Source organism: Propithecus coquereli, unplaced genomic scaffold, assembly GCF_000956105.1.
Source record: "Propithecus coquereli isolate 6110/MARCELLA unplaced genomic scaffold, Pcoq_1.0 Scaffold20, whole genome shotgun sequence".
NCBI classification, from domain to species: Eukaryota; Metazoa; Chordata; class Mammalia; order Primates; family Indriidae; genus Propithecus; species Propithecus coquereli.
In genome coordinates this window covers 1,202,322-1,227,805 of record NW_012144967.1, presented here as the reverse complement: position 1 = coordinate 1,227,805, position 25,484 = coordinate 1,202,322, and the positions used below count along the sequence as shown (strand labels likewise).

Below are 25,484 nucleotides of genomic sequence, written 5' to 3'. Positions count from 1 at the left end.
GCTTTTGGCTACTATGATTAGTGCTGCTATGAACATTTACTTTGCTCCACTTTTGTCCCTGCTTCGCAGAAACCCCGCCTGGTGCAGAGGACAGAGTCCTTGGGGCAGGCGCTGTGCTACTCTGAAAGGCTGTCTTCTGCTCTGCCTCCCTAAACTGCTCGTAAAGGACGCCTGTGGCACCTGGTTATGTTTTGAAGTCAGGCCCCTTCAAAATGGACTCTGATTTTTTCCCTCTTGCCCATTCCTCCTCTGCCAGGCTGAGAGAGGCAGCAGGCAGAAGCGGGCAGGGCAGAGCTGGGCCCGAATCCCGCTTTTCCTCTCACTGGTTTCCAGGAGTCTGGGCGAGTGATTTCAGCTCTCTGAGCTTAACCTCCCATCTCTCCCATGGGGAGCCGCCCGCTCTCTGCACGAGGCTGTGTCGCTGACAGGCGGCAGCACCTGTCACACCAGCCGCCCTCGACAACCGAGCCCTGGCCCCCGTCCCTTCAGGGCTGACCTCTTCCATGGGACTCCACCTCACCAGACTGACACCATCATCTCAACGGCCACTATGTCACGCCCACAGTCGCCGACTTACAAACTACCTGGTGGAGAGAAAAGCGGTGGGTTCCGTCAACTGAAAATTCAGATGACACTGGTACCTGGGCACGAAGATGGAGTTGTGCAGGAAATTCTCGAAGACTTTGCGGTACTCGGCCTCTTCCTTCTCGGCCTGCTTCTCGGCTTCGGTCTTGGGACAAGCACAACAAGGCCCTTTCTCTCCACCACACACTTCGGTCTTGGGATTCTCTGTCACCTCTTCGATGTCAATGGTGCCATCAGCGTACTTCCTGATGGGAATTTTGTCTTCTCGGAAAAGAGAAGCCAAGATGAGAGTGGGAAGGAAAGCCACCACACATGCTCGTGGGGAAAAATCGTGGCTGTCAGCGCCTTTAATCAGGAAGACGGCTGGGTTCCAACGAAGGGCTACACTGTTACCCGACGTGTAACATCGGGGCTCAAACAGCGGGAACGAACGGGCACCCCTCTGTCCGGGCTGCTGCCAGCATCCTTACCTTTGGAGCAGTAATTGTGCCGGTAAAGGTAGCTGTCCTGAGGCTGCCGCTGCCACCGCACGATGTAGTAACTCAGGTTCCCGTTGGGCAGAGAGGGAGGGTTCCACTTCACTATTAGCTGAGAAGAGGAGTTTGATGCTGAAAGTACGTCCAGGGGAATGGAAGGAACTGGAAAGGGGAACAAAGAACATTTCAGAAAATGGAACAAACCTAAGATCCAGGCTATCGGATACTCAATGCTAACCGACAGGAAACTGCTCATTTGACCTGGATAAAAAAATAGCAAGGATAAATGAAACACAAAGTGAAAACTGAACCTTGTTTTGAAATAGCATTACTTTAAATGCCAACATTTCCTTGTATGATAGCTTCTCTCAGGTAATCTCTGTGAAAACAAACATCACTGAGTTGCAAATGGAAAACGGTGGCGAGGGCATAGCCAGGGTTGGAAGAGACAACGTAAAATCTACAGCTAATTCAAACACCAGATATTTCTCATTTGTTACAACTGCCAGTCTCCATAGCGTTTTAACTTCAGCAGTTTCAACAAAATGGCTGACTTGGATTGCATCTGAGATTTTTAATCTCTGATAAAAATGGCGAGAAGCCAAAATGAAAGAGGGAAGTGGAAAAGGGGCTGGAGAGTGTGTGTATGAGAGAGCGTGTGTCACGCCCACGCTCCCCGAGAGAGATGGGGAAAAGGCAGGGCCAAGAGCATTGAAACCCACCAATTCTACGATAGTACTTCATTGGAACGACTGAGACATGGCTCTGAAAGGCGGCCTAAAAACACAAACACAGGGAAGCCCTGATCTCAGGCACAGGACTCTGCTACCAGCAAAAGGAATATTGACGCACAGGCAGAGCACAGTAATCCAATCCAGCCTTACTTACTACTGATCCCCAGACCCAAACCCAGAGCTACCTTGTGTATAAAGGACCGCTGAAATCTTATTCTCACTGGGTTCACAAAAAAGCATTCATATTGACGGTTTGTCCAAAGTGCAAGAGACAGCTTCGCTGTACATCACTTAATCAATGAGTTCATCCAAGATGATTTTAAAATCTGAACGGGATGAAAAGCTTGAGGGTGCTTTAGGGCAGGGGTCCCCAACCTATGGTGAGTTGCATATTTCATCATATATTACAATGTAATAACAATAGAAATAAAGTATACAATAAACGTAATGCTTTTGAATCATCCCAAACCCCATCTCCCCCCGGCAGTCCATGGAAAAATTGTATTCCATGAAAACGGTCCCTGGTGCCAAAAAGGTTAGGGACTGCTGTTTTAGGGTATATAATACACACAAGGTTCAGAACACTTTTAAAGGATGATACTTTGGAAAAAGGTTATGACAAATGCTGGCTTTTTCAGAAAAGACGTAACCATTTGATGCTTGGCCACTTTAGGATTTCCAAAAAACAAACAGTTTATTCCTAGATATTTCAATGATAGGTGTCACAAAAAAGCAGAGGCGGAAGACCTTCTCTGTCTCTACCACTTGCAAAGATGAGTGCCAAAATGTAGTGAACTGACTCCATTTGTACAGTGTTTGGTTTTCCATCTGAGTTTCTTAAGAATTTGTCATAAGAAGAGATTCCTATTTTTCCCAGACTTGTTAGAGTGAATTGCTGGAAGGGTTACTTGCAAATTTTAAGATGAAAAACTTATTCTGGGCCAGGCATGGTGGCTCACACCTGTAATTCTAGCACTCTGGGTGGCCGAGGTGGGAAGATCGCTTGAGCTCGGGAGTTTAAGACCAGCCTGAAGAGGAGCGAGACTCCATCTCTACCAAAAATAGAAAAAATTAGCTGGGTGTGGTGGTGCGCACCTATAGTCCCGGTTACTTGGGAGGCTGAGGTGGGAGGATTGTTTGAGCCCAGGAGTTTTGAGGTTGCAGTGAGCTATGATAGGGCCACTGCACACTAGTCTGGGTGACAGAGTGAGATCTTGTCTCAAAGACAAAACAAAACAAAACAAAAACAATTTATTCTGTTGCACTGAACCTCTGCTACACCAAACCCCTGCCCAGGATCAGAAACCTGTGACAAATTTATTTCTATCAGGGACACAATTGTGACCACTTACAGGATGATGGAAATGTGGCAGGAGGGGACGAGGAAGCAGGTGTGCACGAGCAAAGGTTTTCCCCATCAGCATTTTCTTCTCACCCTCTCTGCCATTTAAACTCAATCTGTGCCAGTTTATGGGTATTTAAAAACACTTTCCCCATTAAAATAATGGGTCTTGTGAAAGCGTGTTTGTGTGGTAGACTGAATGTCTGGGACTCCCCCAGGTTCACATGCTGAAACCCTAACGCGTAAGGTGATGGTATGAGGAGGTGGGGCCTTTGGGAAGTGATATGGTCATGGGGTGAAGCCCTCAAGAATGAGATTAGTGCCCTTATAAAAGAGTCCTGGCTGGGCGCGGTGGCTCACGCCTGTAATCCTAGCACTCTGGGAGGCCGAGGCGGGTGAATTGTTTGAGCTCAGGAGTTTGAAACCAGCCTGAGCAAGAGCAAGACCCCGTCTCTACTAAAAATAGAAAGAAATTAATCGGACAACGAAAAATATATAGAAAAAAATTAGCTGGGCATGGTGGCGCATGCCTGTAGTCCCAGCTACTCGGGAGGCTGAGGCAGTAGGATCGCTTGAGCCCAGGAGTTTGAGGTTGCTGTGAGCTAGGCTGACGCCACGGCACTCTAGCCTGGGCAACAGAGTGAGACTCTGTCTCAAAAAAAAAAAAAGAGTCCTTAGAGAGCTCCCTCATCCCCTCCACAGGGTGACGTCACAAATGAAAAGCTGAAAAGCTGACCGTCTATGAGCCAGAAAGCAGGTCCTCGAAAGACACAAAATCTGGATCTTGGATTTTGCAGGCTCTGGAACTGTGAAAGTTTATAAACTATTGTTTAGAAGCCACCCAGACTATGCCATTTTTGTTACAGCACCCCAACAGACGAAGACAATCTGTGTCTTTACAAACAAAGTGCATTTTCCTACTTCTAAATTAGTTTTTGTATACTTGGAAAACATACACAAATGTTTGCTTTTATTGTTCCCAGATGTGGAGTTGAGAAATAAGGTGGTTTAGAATGTGAAGGTAAAGGAAGGTGGAAGAACATTTCATCATTGAATACTTTGAATATCTGCAACATACTATGTCTGCAGTTTTTCAACTTTTGTCTACCTCCTTGGAACCCTGGCAGCTACAGAATGAAGACAGAAAATCAATGAGCCACGTGCAGTAGGTGGAACAGATGAGCGTGGTTTCAGTCCATTCCTGGAGGTTCAAACATCAAAATAAACAAAAAGGCAGGCCAAAGATGGCTGTTTCCTGGTTGGGCCTTTCAATGAAACCAACCCAGCACCCTGGAGGACCTGGGCTCATCAGCACAGAGCAGGGAGACAGATGATGGGAGATGGTACCAAGGCCAGAAAATGAAACGGAAGAGCCTAAGATGTTAGAAGTGGCAAAAAGAATATGATACAGTATCATGTATTGGCAAGAAGGATGATAGGCATATTCATTGCTAGCACTACAACTACACCTTGTATAAGCAAGTACAGTGAGCTCATGAGGAAGCTTGGGATGCTGGGGGCTTGTCTGGGGTGTGGATACCTGAAGCATTGGTGCGAATGTACAAGATCTCACTCTTGGCCCCACGGATATGGTCATTCTCCACCATGGTGAGTGTCACAGCCTTGACGTACACAGCGTATTGGGTCCAGGGCTTCAGCCCATGCAGCAAGATGCCGGGCTCAACGTCCTTGTTGGGTGGGAGGTCCACATCCACCATGTTCCAGCTGTTGGAGCCACAGGCATCCTGCCCATCATACTCTGTGACGTTTTTAAAGGGTCTGAAAGAGAATCAACCAAGCTCAGAGAACGTTTCAGGGCTCTGACATTAAAGCACCCAAAAACCTTCCCAAGAGGCCCAGCACATCACATTTTCTATGACAGGAGTTCTAAATAAAACAAATAATCAATTAAATTTTTACGGAAGAATAAAATTAAGCAATTGGACTCTAGGTTTCACCACAGTTATGCACTATAGTATTTAATACTCTGCCTCAAGAAGAATACGTTCTATAGTTACTGCTCCCTAAGAACATATGCAAATGCTATTTTTCTCTCTCCCGATTACAGCGTCTTTTCACCATTAAGAAAAAAACAAGCAGTCATTTAATGCAAACAGCAGATACTGATATAAGATAACTTTTGGAGAAAAATAACTTTCCTACAGAAAACAGAAGTAGCTTCTAGCATCTAAATTGCCCACAATTTGATGCTTAAGTATCTGATAATACTCAAATATTTAGTTTCCAGATTGTCTTAAAAACCAGTATCAACTACTTAGTGAAATTAGCAGCTGACATTGCCAAAGCATTGGTGTGACAATCAAAGAGAATATAGTGTCTTGCACAGATGCGTAGTTGGGTAGGGATTCTACATTTATTATCAGAGAAAAGGGCTGGCTGGCTGCTGGCTACTGGCTTCTGGGACTGACATTAACATAACCCTGTCTGCAGCCATGACAGGAGATCACAAGGGACGTCCATATACACAAACCCTGAATGCCTAGTCATCTTGAGCACCCCATTTCTCATTGACTATAACCATTTCCAGGACCCTGCTCCGGCAGGGGGAAAGGGTACAGGACGCTGCCATTGATGCCTCTGGGTCCTGCTACTGGGAAGCCAAGCACCTGGCAGAGAGACCCGCAGCGTTGAGATGGGACCTGGGTAAGGGAGATGACTAAGCAGACTGTGGGAACCACCTGGACACAGGAGACAAAGGAAGGAAGAGGGAGACCAAAGAGAGCTGCAATGTGGAGGAATAATTCATGACTATTTAGATAGGTGACTATCATCTGATGACACAAGAAAAATCCCCAGCAGATTCCAGGAGAAGTCACAAAAGGTTTGAGACATGAATGTGGGTCTCTCTCCATTCTCCTGCCCTTGTTTGGAGGGCTCACAACCTAGAGTAGAGGGCCATAGCTTGGGAGAGGCCCAGAGACAGAGTGACAGGAATGAGATGATGCACTAGTGCACGGGTCACCTCAAGAGAGCCATGTGTCCCCGAGTAGGGCTAGTGGGCACAGGGTTGAAACAGTATGTCAACCAAGTCCCTCATAGTTTATGACAGTCTGGAGTGACTTAATTCTTGAAAAAACAAACTTTCCTCCTTTTGGGTTTACTTTATTCAAACAAATTACCCACTCAAGATTGAAAGGCCTCAAGCTAACACTTTCCCATTTGTGGCTGTCACAGGCTGTGATGGACGTCACGGGACAGCCGGGGAGGGAAAGTGAGGATGAAGCATGGACACTCAGCATCATTCTCTCCGGGGACTCCGCTGGCTCCCTGCATTCAGCCAACGAACACAACGACCAAAGGACTGGCCTTACCCACTTGCAGCCCTGTCAACAGAACATCACCACCAAATGCAGAAACTCACGCTTCCTTGTAGTAAACGGTGAAGCTGATGAGATCTCTGTAGTCAGGGGGCCGGTACCGGTGCCAGGTTATGATAATGCGATTCTTCCACGTGGTGGTGGAGGTGAAATGCAGGACGTCACTTTCACCTGTGGCACAGAGGTGCATCTGTGAGCGACAGAGATCCACACGTCTCTGAAAAGCACCTGCCTTGCCGGTTTCCCTCTTCCCCAGAGCCGGGTGTACGTGCTAAGTCCCTTTCTTATCTTCCACTAAGAACCCACACATTTCACTACGGGGTGCTCCAAGGAGTTCACTCCTTTGTTTTAGTTCAGTCGCACCAGCTACTTGCCCGGGGAACTGGACGTGAACCTGTGAGTCTTTCCTGACGTGAAAGAGAAGGGCCACTTCAGTGAACAAGGTGGCCTTATCTTTTTGCCTGATCTCTAAGATGCCGGCTACCAGAGCCGGCCTGGTGGGGTGAGAGTAGACCTTTAAGCTGGGCTAAATCTTCTTAAAAGATGACGGCACCTGTTCTGCAGTGGTGGATGCCTGCTTGCTCCCGAGTAACCACCAAAGACAGGTAAGAGACCACAGGGTGCCACGGAAAGGAATTTTTCTTGGTCTACACTTGGTATCAAACTGGAAGGACACAGGAACTCCTCTGAGACCTCCAGCTAGTGCCGGCAAACACCGGAGGACTAGATTGAACACGAACAAGAATGCTTCCACTTGGCCGGGCCCTGTGTGCTCCATGGGAAGTCAGTCTTGGCTGGCAGGTATGGCAGGGAAGCTGCCCCAAGCTTCCTCCTGTTCCTTGGAGCAAATTCAAACTCTGATGGGAACCAGGCAAGGACCGATGACTGCCTACCCTGGTGGAGATCCGAAGCTCTCTGACAAGTGGGCCTTTCTTCCATATTTGTCTGAATCCTACTGCGCACTCAGGAGGTGAAGCAGACAGACTGAAGGCAGTGAAAGACTAAGAAGGCTTTAGGGCAAAATGTGCTGGTTTGAGATTGGGAAATGTTGTAGTTCCTGCTGAAGTATTATTAATATTTAGAGAGGAAACCATGATTTTGTTTTCAAAGGAAAATAAATGGCTACTCTATGATCTGACAGGTCAGACTGGCTGCTGACTCTGAAGGAGAAAAGCACTTTGAAAATGCTCTGATACATCCACTTTTACTACGGTCAAACTAGGGAGCAAGGCAAGGGCTTTGGAGGGAGAAGGGGTTGGCTGTGAGCAGGCTTTCCAGCTCTGGGTCAGGTTCCTTCTCTGTGACACTGCACCCGAGCAGCCTGAGCTGAGTGTCAACTAGGTAAATTCAAATACCAGCAAAACAAGCCACAGCCAAACGCTGACCATTTCACAGATTGACTTCTGTGTGTGTGGTTGGGGGAGGAGTATGTGTGCACAAATCATCCTTGATCATATGAATTACTCTATTTTTTTTCTAATACCTGTCCCTTATTAAAAGCCAAAGGTGAAGAGAGAATTTACTTTTATAACCCTATCCAGCCAAACAGAGCCGCATGTTCTTAAAAGCGCTTTTCTCTCCAGGGTTAGATGAGAAATGCACTGCTCTATCTCTGACACGAGATCTTAACGTAAAAGTTTTATAACCAGCACAAGGATGTAATTATATTGTTCTAAGTTTAAAAAGCAGTATCAACTCAGGGATGCAGGCTCACGCCATCTTTTTCATCTTGAGGTGGAAGACAGAGGTGGCTGCTGGGGAGGGACAGGGAACCAGTGGTCCACAGGGGCTGTGCTTGCAGCAGAGCTCCCAGGGCTAGAGTGTACTGGCTCTTCTTTGAAAATAATCTGTGAGCCTGTGTATCAAAGGACATTTAACTCTTGAGAATTCTGTAAGCACCGCTTTGAAGTCTGCATAAGAATCTATTTATAAGTGTTTAACACACTCACACAGATATTCAGGAAAATCTATAAATACGAACACATTATGAATCTGCCCACTGTCGACTTGGCAGACATTAGTAGGAGCAAAGTGCTAGTTAGGTGGTCTAGCGGTCCCTCAAGTGAAACAAGGAGGGGGCCATGAAGGAAAGCCACTGTCTTAGACGGGAGGCAGGTCCACCATTATCGTGATGGTTGGGTCCGGGGTGTTTTGACTGTGGTCACTCACAGGAGGCTCTCTCCCCGTTGTTCCTGGTGTTTATGTCCCCTTTGCTCTGGCGCCCTTTAGTCCCCGTCACTTCCTCCATACGGTAAATTTCGGAAACACACAATTTGGGATTGAAAGCAAAGTACATTTTCCCCGCTTTGATGGTCAGGTTGCGGTGGTCCCAGTCCCACAGCTGCTGCAAGTTCTGGTTGTCGAGGACATAGAAGGAATAATTCCTAGAAGCACAGAAAGCGGTATTAGTGCCCCTGTCCTTGGCCGCGGTCCCCTCTCGCCTGCTGGCCATGTAATGGGTCCTCTTTGCCACCTGCTCAATAATACGCTTCCTTTGGCAATGAGAGACTTAGTTATTAACGCTATGTAAGAACAGATAGCCACTGTTAATGGAAACAATATGATTCAAGGACAACATACTGAAATCGATAAGATACTAATTAATTTTATGACCTCTATTACCAACAAGTAATGCTTCTCATACAGGAGGATGTTATTCGAATCATTCCCAACAAACGCCTCAGGTTATTTTTCTCAGAGTTATATATGAACAACGCGCTTGAAATCAGTCCATGGGAGAACAGATATGCTCTGCTACCCAACCGGAACAGCTTACACATCTGCTGTGAAGTCTCCCGTTATCCCTGGGAGTCAATTCTGCCCATGCCCCATCAGCAGAGTATGATGGGATGGGAAACTGCCAGAGGCAGTAACACAGGCTCGGGGTGGACCCGTCCTGGGGCTTCTCTCTCCTCCAGATTCATCTTTCACCCAGAGAAGCCCCAGCTCCAGTCCCTGGAGAAGGCGTGGGGGAGGAAACGCCCCTGATGGGCAGTCCCCCCAGGCCGCCCATCCAGGCACCGGAACTCTGTGTCCAGCACAGCAGTTCTCCAAGTTCAGTATGCACAAAGCTTACTTTCAGCGTGCTGGGCCCCGCCTCCAGAGCTTCTGATTCAACAGGTCTGGAGCGCACTGAGAATCTCCATTTCTAACAGTGCCAGGTGATGCTTATGCTGCTGTGGTCCCAGGACCACACTCAGAGAACCGCTGGTCTAACAGAGGCTGAGCTCCAGGGAGGTCTTGGAGCTCCAAAGCCCACCAAGCCAGACACGGCTCCTGGCTACAGTGCGTGTCCACTGAAGGGAAGACGTGGGGAAACAGTTACCTCCGGCTACCCAGGTGTTGGGAGAAATCCATCCCTGGGGAGGCAAGAGAGCAGACAGCTACAGCTTTAGGGTCTGGGGAAAGATCCCTGCTGTAGGCCTTTCTCTCTGGCTCCCCTGGGAAGCCAGCAGACAATGCCATGGCCGACGTCTGAGTCCTCTGTGCTGACGCGTTTGCTCCCCATGGTCCTTCTGCTCCCTCACCTCGGTTTCCTTCCGGGCCTCCCTCATACACTTTATAAAAAGCTGAGTGTAGGGATAGGTGCAGCACTTGGTCTGACCTCTAAGATCCACTCACAGATCTCACACACCAACATACGAAGGACAAAGGACAGTGGCTTTCTCAGCAGAGCCATGATCGCCAGGACTGCCATGGAAGCTATCTCCACCGGACACCTCTCTGCACCGAGTGAGGGTCTTCATTTACACCCACATCAGGACCTCTAACCAGCTGGCCAAGCCTCAGCCTGAGTCTCATTCAGAGCAAAGCACAATCTGCGGTTACAGTGCTGCCAAACAGCCCCATGACATTTCCTTGAAAATTCACAAGGGCTTCCTGGTTCAGACCAGAAAGGAGTTCAGAGACAGGGACCAGCACCAGAAATGCCATTAATGAGCTGCACAGCCATACGCAGGTCCTTTAGTACTGTTTGTAGCCCTGTTTACTCACTCACAGAACAAGGGGTATGAACAGGTGACATCTGAGCTCCCTGTCTACTTTAAGAGTCCATGACCCTAATGCCCAGAAGGGGTCATAGAGCTGAGGTGGAATCTGCCCACTAACCGGAAGCCCACCCCCTACCCGAGCACTGGGCCCCTGTCTACACAGGTGCTGGGGGTGGGGGCTGGGAGTCCTACCCACACAGGGGTTCAGTGAACCAACAGGTGAATCCAAAGATAGCACCTCTGAAAGCAAGCCAGGCTCTTCGAAAAGCCACGTTTAGGCCTCTGAATACATCAGTGGCCACCAAACCAGTGGCCCAAACTTCCAAATCAATAATCCTTTCCTTTCGGTAAGAGCTCACACCCTAACACACACATATCCTGGAAAAGGAACCTAAGATATTGTCCAGTGATCCCAGACATGGTCCATGCAATGCTAGGCGTGTGTCCAGGAGGGGAGGGCTAGGACATGGCTCAGTCAGACCTGCCATCCCTGGGGGCAGACCCCATCCACGTCTATTCCTTCTCACTGCCAGGCTGCACGTGACACTGCTAGAGGGCAGGGGGACTCTGTGCAGTCACATAAGTGAAGGAGAGGTTCAGAAGAGCAAATGGATTTGTCCTGTCACGTACCCATTTTTGCTCAGGGAGTATTTCCAGCTCTGAGGGAGACTCTGCAGTGTCAACACAATGACCCCAACGGGTCTGGCTGCTTCTAGGTACTTGAGTTTGCTTCATGGACAAAAAATCCCTGCTGGTGAAGAAACCTCTGGGCTGCGAGAAAGGGCCCATTAATCAGGTCAAACTTCCGTCTCAACCCAGGATGAGGCCTCTTTTAGTAAACTAATTTCACTAGCCAGGAACCCATACTCACTAAAAGTACCTCCTGAACAAAACGTTCTTCTCCCCACAGGAGGAAGCTCGAATTATAAATCAGGAATTTGACAACTGAATGGCAGGCACCCTGAAAGTGTGTAGTTGATTAATCACTGTGAAAAGCAAGATTATCTTTTTACAGCAAACACAAACATTTGTTATAACATGGAGAAGGCTGGGAGTCATGATACCAGTATCAATAAAACCCAGGCGTCATGGAGCCAGTGGAAGCTAAAGAAAAATAAAAATAAAACCCTTGTCAAAACAATAATCAAGCCATTCACCAACTGCCTGTCAATACTGCTCCTGTTCTTCCAACCCCAGCCTGGGACCCAGCTCCCCGCAGATTCCTTCCCTGACTAGGTGAGAATTAAGAGATGGTAAAAGGCAGAAACCTGTCTGCACATCTTCAAAATATGCATACACTTACATTTTCATTATTTCCTAAAGGAAATGACTGCTTAAGTGAATTACTCAGTAAATGTGACTTCCTAATTGTTTCTAAGCTCGCTGTCTTTATATTCAAAGAATATTTTTTAAAATTGTTTATTTTTCTTTAGCTCCCACAGGCTCCATGATGCCTGGGTTTTATTGATATTGGTATTTTGGCTCTCAGCCTTCTCAATGTCGCAAAAAATGTTTGTTTCTATACTTGGGTACGTCCTATCTGCCAATCTGTAGGCCCAACGGGATGGCTTGGGAGTGGCTGGTTATCTCTTTGAGGGCATCTGTATGTTATCTGTATTCATATTTTACATGCCTAGCACATAGTACACACTCAACTGGTTTATTTGCGGCTGCAATCCTGGGGCCGTCTTAATTTCTGAGTTGTCGGTACCACCACTTCCCCACCTGCTCCCACTAGGGCAGGGAGGGTGGGGAGCGAAGGCAGGCACAGTTGCTGGGGTTTGGAGCATTCCATCTGGGAATCCAAAGATCAGCTGAGAGCCATCTCCACCACTTACTAAGTAACAACTCTGAGCAAAGCAGTTATTCTACTTCTCCCGGGCTGGAGTTTCTCAGCTGCAAACTGGAGGTGTCTTCCCTGCTCAGCTGGCCCTGAAGCCAGTTGGAAGAATTAGATAGGCTAAATATAAAAGGATACTGTGAGCTTTGAATCATCCCACAAAGGTGTGGGATGACCTGTTCTGCACTCTGAAGTGTCAAAGTCCCCTGGAACAAAGTCTCAGAGAACAGGGAAGTCCTGTGCCTTGACAAAAAGGGCTGAGCCTGAGGTCTGCAGTCTATGGAGGTAGGAAGGGACAGTCCCCTCTTTTCAGCCCTTCCTGGCTTATTGAAAACAAATCTGCAAATATACAACCAATCATTCCAGTTCATTTCTCAGAGGAGAAACTGCTGCCTCTCTATGGCTGTCTCTAGGGGGCATCAGAACCCAGCACACAGAGCGACGTGCAATGAATACAGCATTTGGCCTTTCTGCAGATGCTCCCTCCAAACCATCTGCAACTGGACTGGTTTATGCCTTGTTCATCTACCCCAAATCCAATATTTACATCAACCTTGGGGGCTCAGGAAGGGTGGGAAAGTACATCCAGGTGGATCCAGGCACCACGAAAATACTCAGAAAACGTTTCCTGTTGTTTTGTTGCTTGTTTTTTTTTTTTTTTAAATAGCTTAAGTATAATTTATGCACCAAAAAATTTACCCATGTTAAGTGTACACTCTCATGAGCTTCTGTAAATTTATGCAACTGTCCAACCATCGCCACTACCCAGTTTCAGAACATTTCCGTTATCTAAAAGTTCCCTTGTTTCAGTTGGTGGTCAATGTCCTCTCACCCTCAGCCATCACTGATCTGCTTTCTGTCTCTATAATTTTGCCTTTTCTGAAAATCACACAATAATAGAGCTATACAATACATAGCCTTTTGTGTCTGGCTTTTATTTTTTGTCACTTAGCCTAATGTTTCTGAAGTTCAACCATATTGCTACATGCATCATATTTCATTCTTTTTTATTGCTGAGTAGCGTTCCATTGTGCCACATTTTGTTTATCCATTCATCTGCTGGTGAATATTTAGATTGTTTCCAGTGGGTGGGCCTTTTTTGACGGGGACCATTATGAGTAATACTACTATGAACATTCACATGCAAGTCTTGCACGGGCATGTTTTCACTTCTGTTAGGTAGATACTGGGCAAATCTTGGAATTGCTGGGTCACAGGGCTGAGCGTATATTTTTAAAAAGTCCCAGGGAACTGTCAAAGTGCAGCCTCATCTTAGAGCTGCAAGAAGGTAGTATGAAGCTCTAAGTATTACAAAGTCAAGTGGTGGAGACAAAAGCATAAAGATGCCTAAATGCGTGTATGGATTTGAATTCTTATAACCCAACACCCTCCATCTGTTTTTATTCTCTCCAAGGCAACAATCTTCGGTAGCACCCAAGAGTTTGAAACTTTAACTCTTCAGTTATCTGATGCCATCAGAAAATAAAGTTGTCCAAATAAGGGAATTTTCCAGATAACGATGATTTTCTCTTATGTAAGGGCTTAAAATTAGTCATTTTATAGAAACCTCATACATGTGGATTAGAAAAATCTGTTTCCTTTGTAAACAGCAGAACCTTGATTTTCTTAATGTCTAAGGTTATTACTGTAGAACTACATCACATTACACACTGTAAACCCTGTTTACTCGAGGAAACCCTGGCCGTCTTGGGTTTTTCAGTGACTGACCACCCTGCTCTCTGTTCTGACGTGATTCTCCCTGTATCTGTCACCAGCCTGGAAATCATGTTACCAAATCAGCTCACACTGAGTGTGACATAAAAGTAAATAGGCTCTGAGTGAGGACTAATGAGCGCCAGTCTAGGTAACATGCTCGAGTTTCCTGTTCTGGACTACTCAGAGATTTTTTGAGAAGGATCTCAGTGACATACTAGAAAGCCAAGGTTGTCAGAGTTGAAGAATCTCTGCACTTCAAAATGTTGTGTTCTCCATCAAAAACAGAAGGCTACAGAACTTGCATCCTATCGAACCAAATGGAAACACTTATTTACGTCCTCACTGGCTATAAGAGGGGTTCAAGCAGAATAGTATTTTAAGGCAGCAGTGTGACAAAGAAATATGTAGGAAAAAAAAATCAAAGTGTTTTGGGGATAAGCACACAGTAAGGGAGAAAGCAGGGGTTTCCAATCTCTGGTGCGTGCTGAAAGTGCCCAGCGGTCTTTAGAAAAGCACCGATGCCTGGATCCTACCCCGAAACACTCCTACTAAGTTGGGGTCAAGTGCAATTTGGGCATCAGGACTTCTCAAATGCCCCCCAGATGATTCTAACATGTGGCAAAGTTGGGGAAACTGAGATAAAAGTTATCTTGGGTTAAAGCAAAAGCACACTGAAATTAAAATTTCAGACAGCTCTGCTAACTCTCTTCTAGTGAACAGCCTTGAATAGGTTCCACGGCCTACCTGAATCATAACCTCTATGTTAGGGCCCATCACAGCATCTTAGGTAACACCAGTACCACCTACCTCTCCGGCACTATTTGCCCAACAGGCCCCAGGATGCCCCAACTCGTTGCCTTTGCTCCTGCCACTCTTCTCTGAATTCCTTCTTCAACCTCTGCTTTCTGAATGTTTCTGGAAACACTTCAAGGCCTCTCTCAAATGCCACCTCTTCTCAGAAGTCTGTCTGATCTTCTCAATTAGATATCTGACTCTTCTTCATGCCTAGGGCATATTTCTTTCTTTCCCCTGTGGCACTCAGCAAGTTCTGCTTTGCACTGTTGACATTTATCTGTTTGTCATATCCCATCCTTCCCTTCCTCCCTCCAATTCTTTGCTTCTTGCAGAAGAAGTGGGGGGAGTAGGTGAAGGGGTGGAAACTAACTCCATCTCTGAGTGTGAGGAGGAGAAAGAAAGAGTTGAGTTGTTGCTACTGGTCACACCTGAAATAAAAAGAGTTCTTGGGGAATTCATCACAAGTGAGGACAAGCCACACCTTTTTGGTCAGGGGTAAGGAAGGTAGGTGAGACTAAACAACTACTATCACAAGGGGCAAGATTTTCAACAGCCCAGCTAAAGAGAGAGCCTCCAAGAAGCAGCATGTGGGATTAAAAGGCTGGAAGCCCAACATCGTCGGAACTACAGGGCTATTGGGCAGCAGCAGGCTGGGAAAATCCAGGCCCATCTGGCCTCCCCTCCCATCTAAAAGCAGGGTAGCAGCTAAAGCTTTCCTGGGAAGCCTCCCAGACACCTAGGCAGTAATATGCATCCTTAAAAAAAATCCCACTGATACTTCAGGTTTTATGAGTTTCAGATAATGAGGAATACATCATAAATATTCTTGCCCATAAAAATCAGGCTTTCATTTTCAGCTACATTTAAGTGCATAATACTTTTAGTTAATGCACAATGAAAAGGTAATCACATCATGTAATAATTCCTAATAAAATCAATTAAACTCTGCTCTCAGGTTTCACCTCTAGGTCTATCACTTGCTTGGTTTAAAAAAAGTGTATTTTAAACAGCAAAAAAAAAAAAAAATTGACAGCTACCAATCTGCCAAAGATAAAGGGCTTGCCGATACCATGGATTCCAGAAACACAAACCTACTTAGAGTGAAAAAAAAACATGACCTAAAATTCATTCTAAAATTTAATACAACAAACCACCACCATCACCTCGAATTGGCAGAGCCTCAACTTGTCACATAAGTGACTGAGACGTCCTGGGGCTGGATCTGCAACTAGCAAGAAGTTTTTCTAAAGAATCAGTGTTCCCAGTGGGGAGGACAGTGTGCTTTTCAAGGATGGAATGAAGAGTGGCCCTCTCTCTTCAGCTGTATCAGATGATGGAATTTTAAGAATTTAAGACTGACCAAGAGTTAGTCTGAGAAAAACAGGGAGGCTGTAAAGAAACCCTTATGTGGTAACTTTATCCAGTTGGGGCAGATAAATCAGCAAGGACAACCTTTCCCATGACCTGCCCACCTCTTTTTTTCCTAAATTATTTTCCCAAATTCTCTTTAGAAGGAATTCAACTCCTTAATTGATGACTCCTTTTATTTCAAAGCATTAGCTTAAAGCCAGGCAAGAGCTGTACTTAAAAGGGAGAATGTGAAAAGTACATATGCAAAGGTACACACAGACTAATGGCTAGAAAGAAATTTATGTATGCAGTAAGTACCAGCTTTCATCCTCCAGTGAAAAGCCCATGGCTATTTTAAAACCCCTATTACAAAGCATAATCCTGCAAAGGCAAAAATTCTACCAATAGTGCAAATCCTATAAACTAATCAATAAAAACAATTTTGTGAATCCAAATTTCTTTATAACAAAACGAAACTGTCCACGCTCCTTCAATGCTCTTATGTTGCAGTATTTTAAAAGATGGAGTGGTTTGGATGTAGGAGAGTGCAGTATCCCGAGGCAGACAGGGGACACGTAAATGATGGGTTTTACCAGGAGGTAAGCACTTCAGACTCTTGGCAAAAGGAGCCCCAAGAGCATCCCTGTCTGCTGTCTCACTGGCCACAGTCAGACATGCAACCCTTGAATGACAAGGCATACCCAGGAAGAATGAAAACATCTCTGTTTTCCAAAACAGCAATGTCCTAAGGAGGGAAAAGACCCCACTCAAGGAGGTGGGCCATCACCCAGGCAGCACTGGCAATCCCATGGCTTCTTCCTTTCTTCTACTTGACAAGGAAGGGCTCTTACCTTGGAAACACGGAGTTTTACAAGTATGCTGCTTATTTTGTAACAAGAGAGTGTCAGCTCAGGAAATTTGAAGCACTTACCCTTCTAGCTGTTCCTCTCCTAAAATAAGGCGGAGGTTTTTCAGGAAGGACAAGGAGACCAAGGCGTGGGAATGGCGGATCTTCACGTAGCCCGTCACCACCTCGATGAGCCCCATGAAGTTCTCCAGTTCCGAAGCAATGTTATCTACATTAAAAGGGGGCCATGTCACTAAGTGCTCACGTGGTATAAGGGTGACATGTTTGGACTCTTACAAATTGTGTGGAGAGCAATTCAATAGCAGGTGCCCACTGAGATGCTCAGTCTCCCAGCACGGGACCAGCCGTCCCTTGTCAAACACACCCGTCCCTAGCCTTCACTTTCAACACTACTCCTGGGACAAGGCCTCCTGGGAAGGGGAAGGGAAGTTTCTAAGAGGCTGGGTATCGCAGCTCCCAAGCTGATTAAGAGAATGTAAAATCATAAATACCAGACTGCCAATTAGCTAAGGCTGACAGATCTAGGGAACGTCTTTTAATATGCTCTGTCAACAGACAGTACTGCCTCCACAGTACAGGGGCATGACTAAATAAACAACATCATCTTGGTCTCATTAGGAACTGCCTTTGCTGCATTTCTAATTCCTAAGATACAGGATCTATATTTAAAGGTTTCATCCTAGTAAGACTGGAAGAAAATATACCGAAAGTTAACAGTGGCTGTCTGCAGGTGATTTTAATAAAGTCATTTCTGAATTTCTAAGTTTTCCATAATGCTCATGTATTGCTTTTGTAATTAGAAAATACTTGGAAAACTAGTTGATAATACAGATGTAAAAAAAAAAACCCATGACATATAAACAACGAATTTCCTTTCATCTTGTTTAGCCTACCTTTTTCTCATAGCAAATAAAAAACAAGCTTCAGTTCAACTTATGCCAAAATTATAATAAAGACTATAATTACTTTGGTGTGGTTCAATTAATGGGATTTTACTGCATATGATTTATGAAGATTTATTTAATAAAAGGTTCTATTTTGCTTTGAATTGATCAAAATAAAAGGCTAGGGGTACTGTCCTGAAGGATGAGGCCTGACCCTTAATTCACAGTTTAATGGCTTTCCAAGAGAAATTAAGGGGAAATACAAGTTGCTGAAGACAAGAGGTTCCTTGCAGTTGACGTTTGAAGGACGAGATCCTAAATTTTAAATGTGGGGCAGGAAATCTGTCTCTTAGTTAAGGCTGGGAAATCTCCTTTCCAATGAGATGTCCCATCTTCCTAAATATAACCATTCTCCTGCACTGGACATAAACTGGAAGACACATTTCATCACCATACGTGAATATGTACCAATTCCTTCCCAAATGATTTCTCCGTGGATTTAATTCATGGATCCTATTTTTTTCTTCAGGATAGGAATATTTAAAAAAAAAAGGTTTAGGCACTAAAATATACGTTCTAAGGACAAGTAAATCAAAAGTAAATGAAGTAGAGTACAAAAGAATAAAACTTTGGAAGTACCACGAGGGTAAGGGAGTTCTCACTGTGGGGAACAGAATTACCTCTGCTGTGGAGGGGTAGGGGTAGGCGTGCATTGGAGAAAAACAAGGGAATATCAAAAAATTCAAAAGAACAAAGCAAAAAATTGTTTCTGTTATTTCTAAACCATAAGAATATGGTTTACTCATTTACCAAATACTAAGGAAAAGTAAATTCACAAAATAAACACATTAGTCATTTTTCCTTCTCAAACTGTAAAAATAAAAAAAAAAAAAAAGAAAGAAAAGAATTCCTCACAAAAAGACTTACAAAAAAAAAAATTCCTTTCAACATCAGGGTCTTTTATTGTATTTATTCTAGCTCATAAAACTATCAGTCCCCTGAATAAGTGGTCCCAGTGGTGAAGAATTTAAGGCACCATTACTAGGAGCCCTTGTCAATTAAAGATCAGAAGTGAAAAGATCATAGACTAAGTCATGGAAAATGCTTTGCACCAATGCAATTTAGAAGCTACTTGCCAGGAATGCCATAAAGGTGCAAATAAAGGTGTTTCTACAGGGCTGAGACTAAAGTTTTACATACACGATGATGCACACTTGTATCTTTCTGGCTCTCAGAAGTAAATTTGGGGATCTACTACTCTTCTGGATTTAGTATAATTTTAATGTGATAGATATCATTAAGCTCCTCCCTTTGCTTAGTCTCCTCAATAAATCCAAGTAACCAAACTTTTCAGAGTTAAAGACATGTGGATGTGGCTGCAGCTGGAGTATGCTGAGTCATACCTCTGATCCAACAGCCTCTTCTGGGGTTTGTGTTTGTCGGGACTCGTCTCTTCTACGAGAGATGTGACTAATACAAAAATGAAGGATGATGACCCTCTTTATAGGAATACATGATGTGCCAACGGCTAAAAAACAGATTGCCTTTAAATCTGTTTTTTATCTTTGAGGGAAACTCAAAGGAGAGACGTCATGCGTGAGGCTTACGCACCATGTTGTTTTTCTAAGCCCATACTTCAGTGGTGATTCAGGGACAGGAGCACAAAAAGCATCAACAAAAGAAAGCCAAGAGATCCGGCCATTCTTCCAGTGGGATGGAATACTCACTGCCTCGTCGGATATTAATGAGCAAATTGCCCTTGAAGATGGTGCATCCTTGGAGCATTTGAGCAGAAGTAACAGAATCAATGGTTTTTGTTTTCTTTTCTTCCTCACAGACCTTGGGGCAAGGACCTTCACAAGGGATGCAGTACATGCTGTTGAAGATAAAGATTAACCAGTCAAAAACAGAGAACTGAGTCTGTCTCCTTGCATTAAAAAAGCTGTAAGGATATGCTTTTTAATTATTAATATTATAGCACGCATTAAAAAATACAAATATTTTGAAGCGTTCAAGGGGTCACATGGTATCTCATCACCAAGCCCACCCAGGATAAGCCACTCAAATTGCCAACTCCAAGGACAAAGTGCCTACAAAGGAAAAGCATGCTGCTTGTTTCCAGACAATACACATGACACATCCTGGAGGCACGTGTGTATCATAGGCTGTTGACTGTGACCCAGCTGGCTCCACATGGGAGAGACAGCACCACAGAAAGGAAGCACTGGGGGCTACAAAGGAGAACAGACCCGCTCTCTGATGTGGCCCTTGCCTGTTCTCCTGGAGGAGTAGCTGGGAGAGTTGACAGGGACAGCAAAGGGACTGCAGTGTCTCTGCCACTAACAGGAATCTAACTCCTGCCATCAATGTCTCAGTAGAGCCCAGTGAGGGATTCCAAAAGGCATGTGATGTGATATAGCACACAGATCTGTCATTTTCTTGCTAAAGCACAAATGCAATTATTTCCTGACAGTGTTTTGCAGAAACTTGTAAATTGATCCAAATGTTGTTTGTGCTACACATACAATAAAAGGAATTTCCATTACTTTATCATGAGTTCCTATTTCAAATGCTATCCTGAATGTGCCACAAACTACCCAGAGTCAGGGATGAATAAGACCAGAACTTTTCCTGCTTATCTATCATTATTTAGGAAATAGTGGACAAAATGCTAATCTAGCAGCTGAACCCTTGGGATCTATAATTATATACAAGAGTCAGAAAGTTGGGTTGATTTCCAAATAAGATAAAGGTAACAACCTTATTGGATGTGTGTGCAATAGGATGGTTAAGTTAGAGAGCCATTATATTTATGTTGTTGTTCTTAAATGATATTTTAAACTTCATGAAATAAAAACATTCAAGAAAAACAGTGTAAGTTATAGCTCTTTTTATTAAAGTCCCTTTCCCCCACCCCTGGCCATTATTTCATATCTAAGATCAAAGATGCAAGGTTTTGTTTTGTTTAAAAGATTATGGGTAAACAAAATTCTCTAGTATTTCTTATTTCATGTTGGATGAACGGGGTTCAAGATCTCCAAAGGGTCTCATAGGAACTGGACCTACCCAAAGAGGGTGAGAGTCTTCCTCCCTCCACATCACATTCAACACTCTTATTTCTAACCTGCATAGTGACCTCTCAGCACTTTTTTTTGTCTTTTGTTTTTTCTAAGTTACCTACAGACCATATAATCCCCCGCCCTACCTTTTAAAAAAATTATTTTGAAATAATTATAGATTCATGGAAAGGTGCAAAGATAGCACAGAGAGGTCCTGTGTACCCTTCATCCAATTTCCTCCAATGGTTTCTATGTCTTACATAATAATGAAATATCAAAACCAGGAAATTAACACTGGTACAAAGTGTGTGCAGTTTTGGGGCACCTTATCTCTTGTGTAGATTTGTGTGATCACCACTGCAATCAAGATACGGAACTGTTTCATCAACACCAAGATCTCCCTGGTGCTACCAGTTCATAGTCACCGTCCCCAATTCCAGCCCCCAATATTCCTAACTCCTCGTGACCAATAACCTGTTCTCCATCTGTGTAATTTTGTCATTTTGAGAATGCTATATAAATGGAATTATACAGCGTGTGACCTTTAGAGATTGGCATTTTTCGCACAGCATAATGTTCTAGAGATCCATTCAAGTTGTTGTGGATTTCCATGGTTTGTTCCTTTTCATTGCTATGTAATATTCCACGGTGTGAATGTACCACTGTTTGTTTAACCAATTACCTATTATAGGATGTATGAGTTGTTTCTAGTTTGGGGCTTCTACCAATAAAGCTGCCATGAACAATGTTGTACACATTTTTGTGTGGATGTAAATGCTCATCTCTCTGGGATAAATGTCCAGGGATGCAACTGCTGGGTTGTAACATAAGTGCATGTTTAATTTCTTACCATATTTTATTCAAATAGAAAAATCTGAACCAAACACCTCTGTTAAATTGTCTGGGAACCATGTAGCACTTAAAGAATGTTTTTTTAAGGAAGTGTTCTGATTACATGTTCAGAGATTAAGATTCCTCACATTTCACATGACGAAGATGCTATCACCCTGAGTTTATGGACAAGCTACCCTTTCCTTGCTTGCACCCCAGAAGGAAGGTGATGTCTGAATTGTGGCTGAGCCTCAACTTGCTTCCAGGCACTGCCCCTGGACCCCAGATGTACACTGGTAAAAACCCTTTTACATAAAAAGGCTGCCAATAAAATGTAAGATGTGGTAGATTTATTTTGGGTGGAATATGAACACTGTAAAGTACAGCTCATTGGAGTCCTCGACCCATTTATGATTTTTAAATTTTTGGGTAATATTTTTCTTTTTACTATTGTAATGGTTATAGAAATTATAGGAGTTAGAAACTTGCTCTACATCTAATAAAACAATGAATTTTATCTTTGATTTGATGGTAAACTTACAGTAGGAGCAATATCTTCAAATATTACACTAGAAAAAGAACCCTTTTTATGAACATTTGCTTGATGGAGCTTATAGAAATGAGCTGCAGCAAAAATTGTATTTAAAATTGATGTTTACTTTTCTAATGGTATTTTGTATTTGTAGAATAGTTTTATTTTGAAAAACCCAGAAATGTACAGGTCCCCTGGTGCTAACCATGAAGGAGGCATTTGGCCCATGATGACAGAACTTTCCTAAAAGTTCTCTGTTTTGCTCTAGGAGAGGAAATAGCAACCCAAAATCTACAATGTTTTTTTGCTTCCACAGTTACAGTCCCTACATTTTGTAACAAAGCTAGGCATCTCATTCTCAAAAACATAAACCAATGCCCAATCTACAGAGGTCCAGTCCGCACCCACAAGAGTTTGTTATAAGGAATAACATTTGTTATAAGGAACAACTTTGTTTCCCAAGTGAAGCCTCAAAGTTCAGGAAGGAAAGTGAGGGACAGAAAGAATGCTGAGGGAGGGTTGAGGTGAAGGGGAGAGGAAGATGCTGATGGAAAACACGGCTTACCCTCCCCTGCTGCTCGTTTGGGCACAGGGCCTGCGCTGGCACTAAGGGATGTTTGGGGTCTGCTTGCTGGCTCCTAGGATGCTGGTGCGGGCTTGTTTTGTCTTCCCTCTTGCACTTCCAAAGATTTCCCTGGGCTAGCAGCACCCAGGTGTGGAAAATCTATAACTACAGCCCCACCTTTAGGTCAGCTCAGCAAGTGAACAGAACGATCGTGATCTCTGAGTACTTGAGCCAGCGAGCCAGGTACTTAATTTCAAATGGCCAGGCAGGACACTTTAAAAACAAAACATAAAACAAACTGGGGAGGACAAAAAAACCATGCCAATTGCTCCTAGATCATCAAAAATTTAAGTAAGGCCAGTCCTCTCCGATGGACCCATCTCAGTTAACTTCCCGATGGCCCCACCAGGATGGAACAACTGACAGTCTGCACCTTTCTGTTCCCTGGGGAGCACAGCGTGCGCGCCACTGACCTCTGCGTGCCATTGCGGATGAAGCCCGAGGGGCACTCCTGCATGCACTCGCCGTCGTGGATCACGAACCCCTCGGAGTCGCTGCTCTCGGCGCTGGGGATGTTGGCGCAGAAGTCGCGGTCCACGCAGCGCCAGCCCTCGAACCTGTAGGTGCCGGGCGGGCAGGCGGGCACGCAGACGCCGGCGTAGTAGTAGTGGCGGCAGGCCACGCAGGCCGTGGCGTTGTCGGGCGCGCTGCAGCTGCCCAGGCACTCGGAGTGGCAGCACTCGTTGTTCTCGGTGCACGCCCGCTTCCCGCACGTGCTCGGGCACACTGTGGGGACAGAGGGGAGAGGGCGGTGAGGCTGAGAGAGGGTCGCACGGCTTTCTCCAGGCCTGGCCGGCAACCTTCTGAGTCATTCACTGCCCGCTACCACCACCACCACCAGGTCCATCACCGGGGGGCAAAGCAAAACCCTCCACGAAAACCCCCCTCCCTCCACACTCACTGTCCTTTCACCCAGAAAAGGTGGAAACTTACTAGGTCCTCCTGGTGGTCGGAGAAAGAATTCTCACACAGAGTTTAGGATAGAAAGAAGTGCAAAGTTTATTGAGAGAAAGAGAGATATAGAGGGGGTTCCCCCCACCCCGCCCTCCGCCAAAGGGGCAGTTACGTGCTGTGAGTTTATTTCTCTTACTTTCTGTTTGATAATTTATTTTCCTCTGTTAGCTTATTAGTAAGACCGCCTTTCACATCCCGCATTAGATCTGCAGAGAGGAGACAGGTTTAAAGTGCAGTCTCTCCTATGTACTCCTTGCTTGTTCTGGGACAAGTCATTAGCTTTTTTCTGTGACCCTGACCCTCTCTTTTCTCATCTGTAAAATGGGGGTGATAATGCCCACATGAGAAGGTTACCTGAGGTGCAGGTGACCATGTGGAAGCCCTACATGAATAATACGGTTTATCAGTACTTTAAAAAGCATTAGGAGGCCAGGTGTGGTGGCTCAGCCCTGTAATCCTAGCACTTTGGAAGGTCGAGGTGGGAGGATCGCTTGAGGTCAGGAGTTTGAGACCAGGCTAAATAAGACCAAGACCCCGTCTCCACAAAAAAAAGAAAAATTAGCAGGGCATGGTGGCGTGCGCCTATAGTCCCAGCTATTCAGGAGGCTGAGGCAGGAGGATAGCTCAAGCCCAGGAGTTTGAGGTGGTAATGAGCTATGATGACACCACTGCCCTCTAGCCCAGGTGACACAGTAAGACCCTGTCTCAAAAAAATTTAAATTAAAAAAAAGGCATTATGCTCTGCTCATTCTGCATTTCAAATACGTTCACTCCTCAAAACTCCTTAAAAGCTTTAGTGTGCAGAAATGCTTGTTTATTTTGAAAATGATTAAACCTATATATATAGTAAAGATGATACCCTTCAGGTTTACAAAATGGCTTTAGAAACATTTGTGTCTGCTTTTATCATATGAAAGATAAGTGAAGATATTAACTTTTTGGAAAAAAACTACCTTTGTTAGTTCACGCAGAAAGTCAACATGTCTGGTGGTCATTCTCAAGTCCAAGAACTTGGGTGGGTGAGCAGTGTCTCTGAGCCCAGGGGACCACGGGATATTAGAAACCATCTCCCCTAAGCCCCTCCATGCTGAAGTTAAGTGAAATCAGTGTTTAATAACCACAGATCCACAGTGCACATCCTAAACAGATGAACTGGTATTTATTTCCATAACAGTGTTGTCATGATCACACTCTATGGGCCATTAGTCTTACTTGTCAATTGAGTATAAATCAACAAAATATGAAATCCTGTTTGCATTATACATTTACTACTTTTTGAGTTGGAAAAAATATAAAATTATTTAAATATGTACAAACATAACAGAAATATGCATTGAATGCCTACCATGTCCCAGGCACTGTTCTAGGCATTGCTGATAGGCTATGTTCCTGAACTCAGGGAGTGTATAATCTGGTAGAACTGTGATTATAAATCAACCAGACCACTTATTTTCTATACATGGTATTGTTCAAGTTAGAAAAATCCAGATCTTGGGAAATGTACTAAAGCTGCACTACTATAATCTTATATCTTTGGAAGGCTAAAGGGCAAGACACGTGTGTGGA

The 25,484-nt window shown here is 44.6% G+C and overlaps 1 protein-coding gene across 1 annotated transcript in view; it reads right to left on the bottom strand.

Moving 5' to 3' along the window:
* Positions 1-25,484, bottom strand: part of IGF1R (insulin-like growth factor 1 receptor) — a 300,950-nt gene that overhangs the window by 37,578 nt on the left and 237,888 nt on the right. The window contains exons 3-10 of the mRNA XM_012643784.1: positions 23,378-23,690; positions 19,645-19,793; positions 17,097-17,241; positions 8,645-8,859; positions 6,520-6,646; positions 4,678-4,916; positions 1,056-1,223; positions 642-846 (exon numbers count right to left, since the gene is read on the bottom strand). Coding sequence (XP_012499238.1) covers positions 642-846; positions 1,056-1,223; positions 4,678-4,916; positions 6,520-6,646; positions 8,645-8,859; positions 17,097-17,241; positions 19,645-19,793; positions 23,378-23,690 — 1,561 coding nt within the window. The remainder of the gene's footprint in view (positions 1-641; positions 847-1,055; positions 1,224-4,677; positions 4,917-6,519; positions 6,647-8,644; positions 8,860-17,096; positions 17,242-19,644; positions 19,794-23,377; positions 23,691-25,484) is intronic.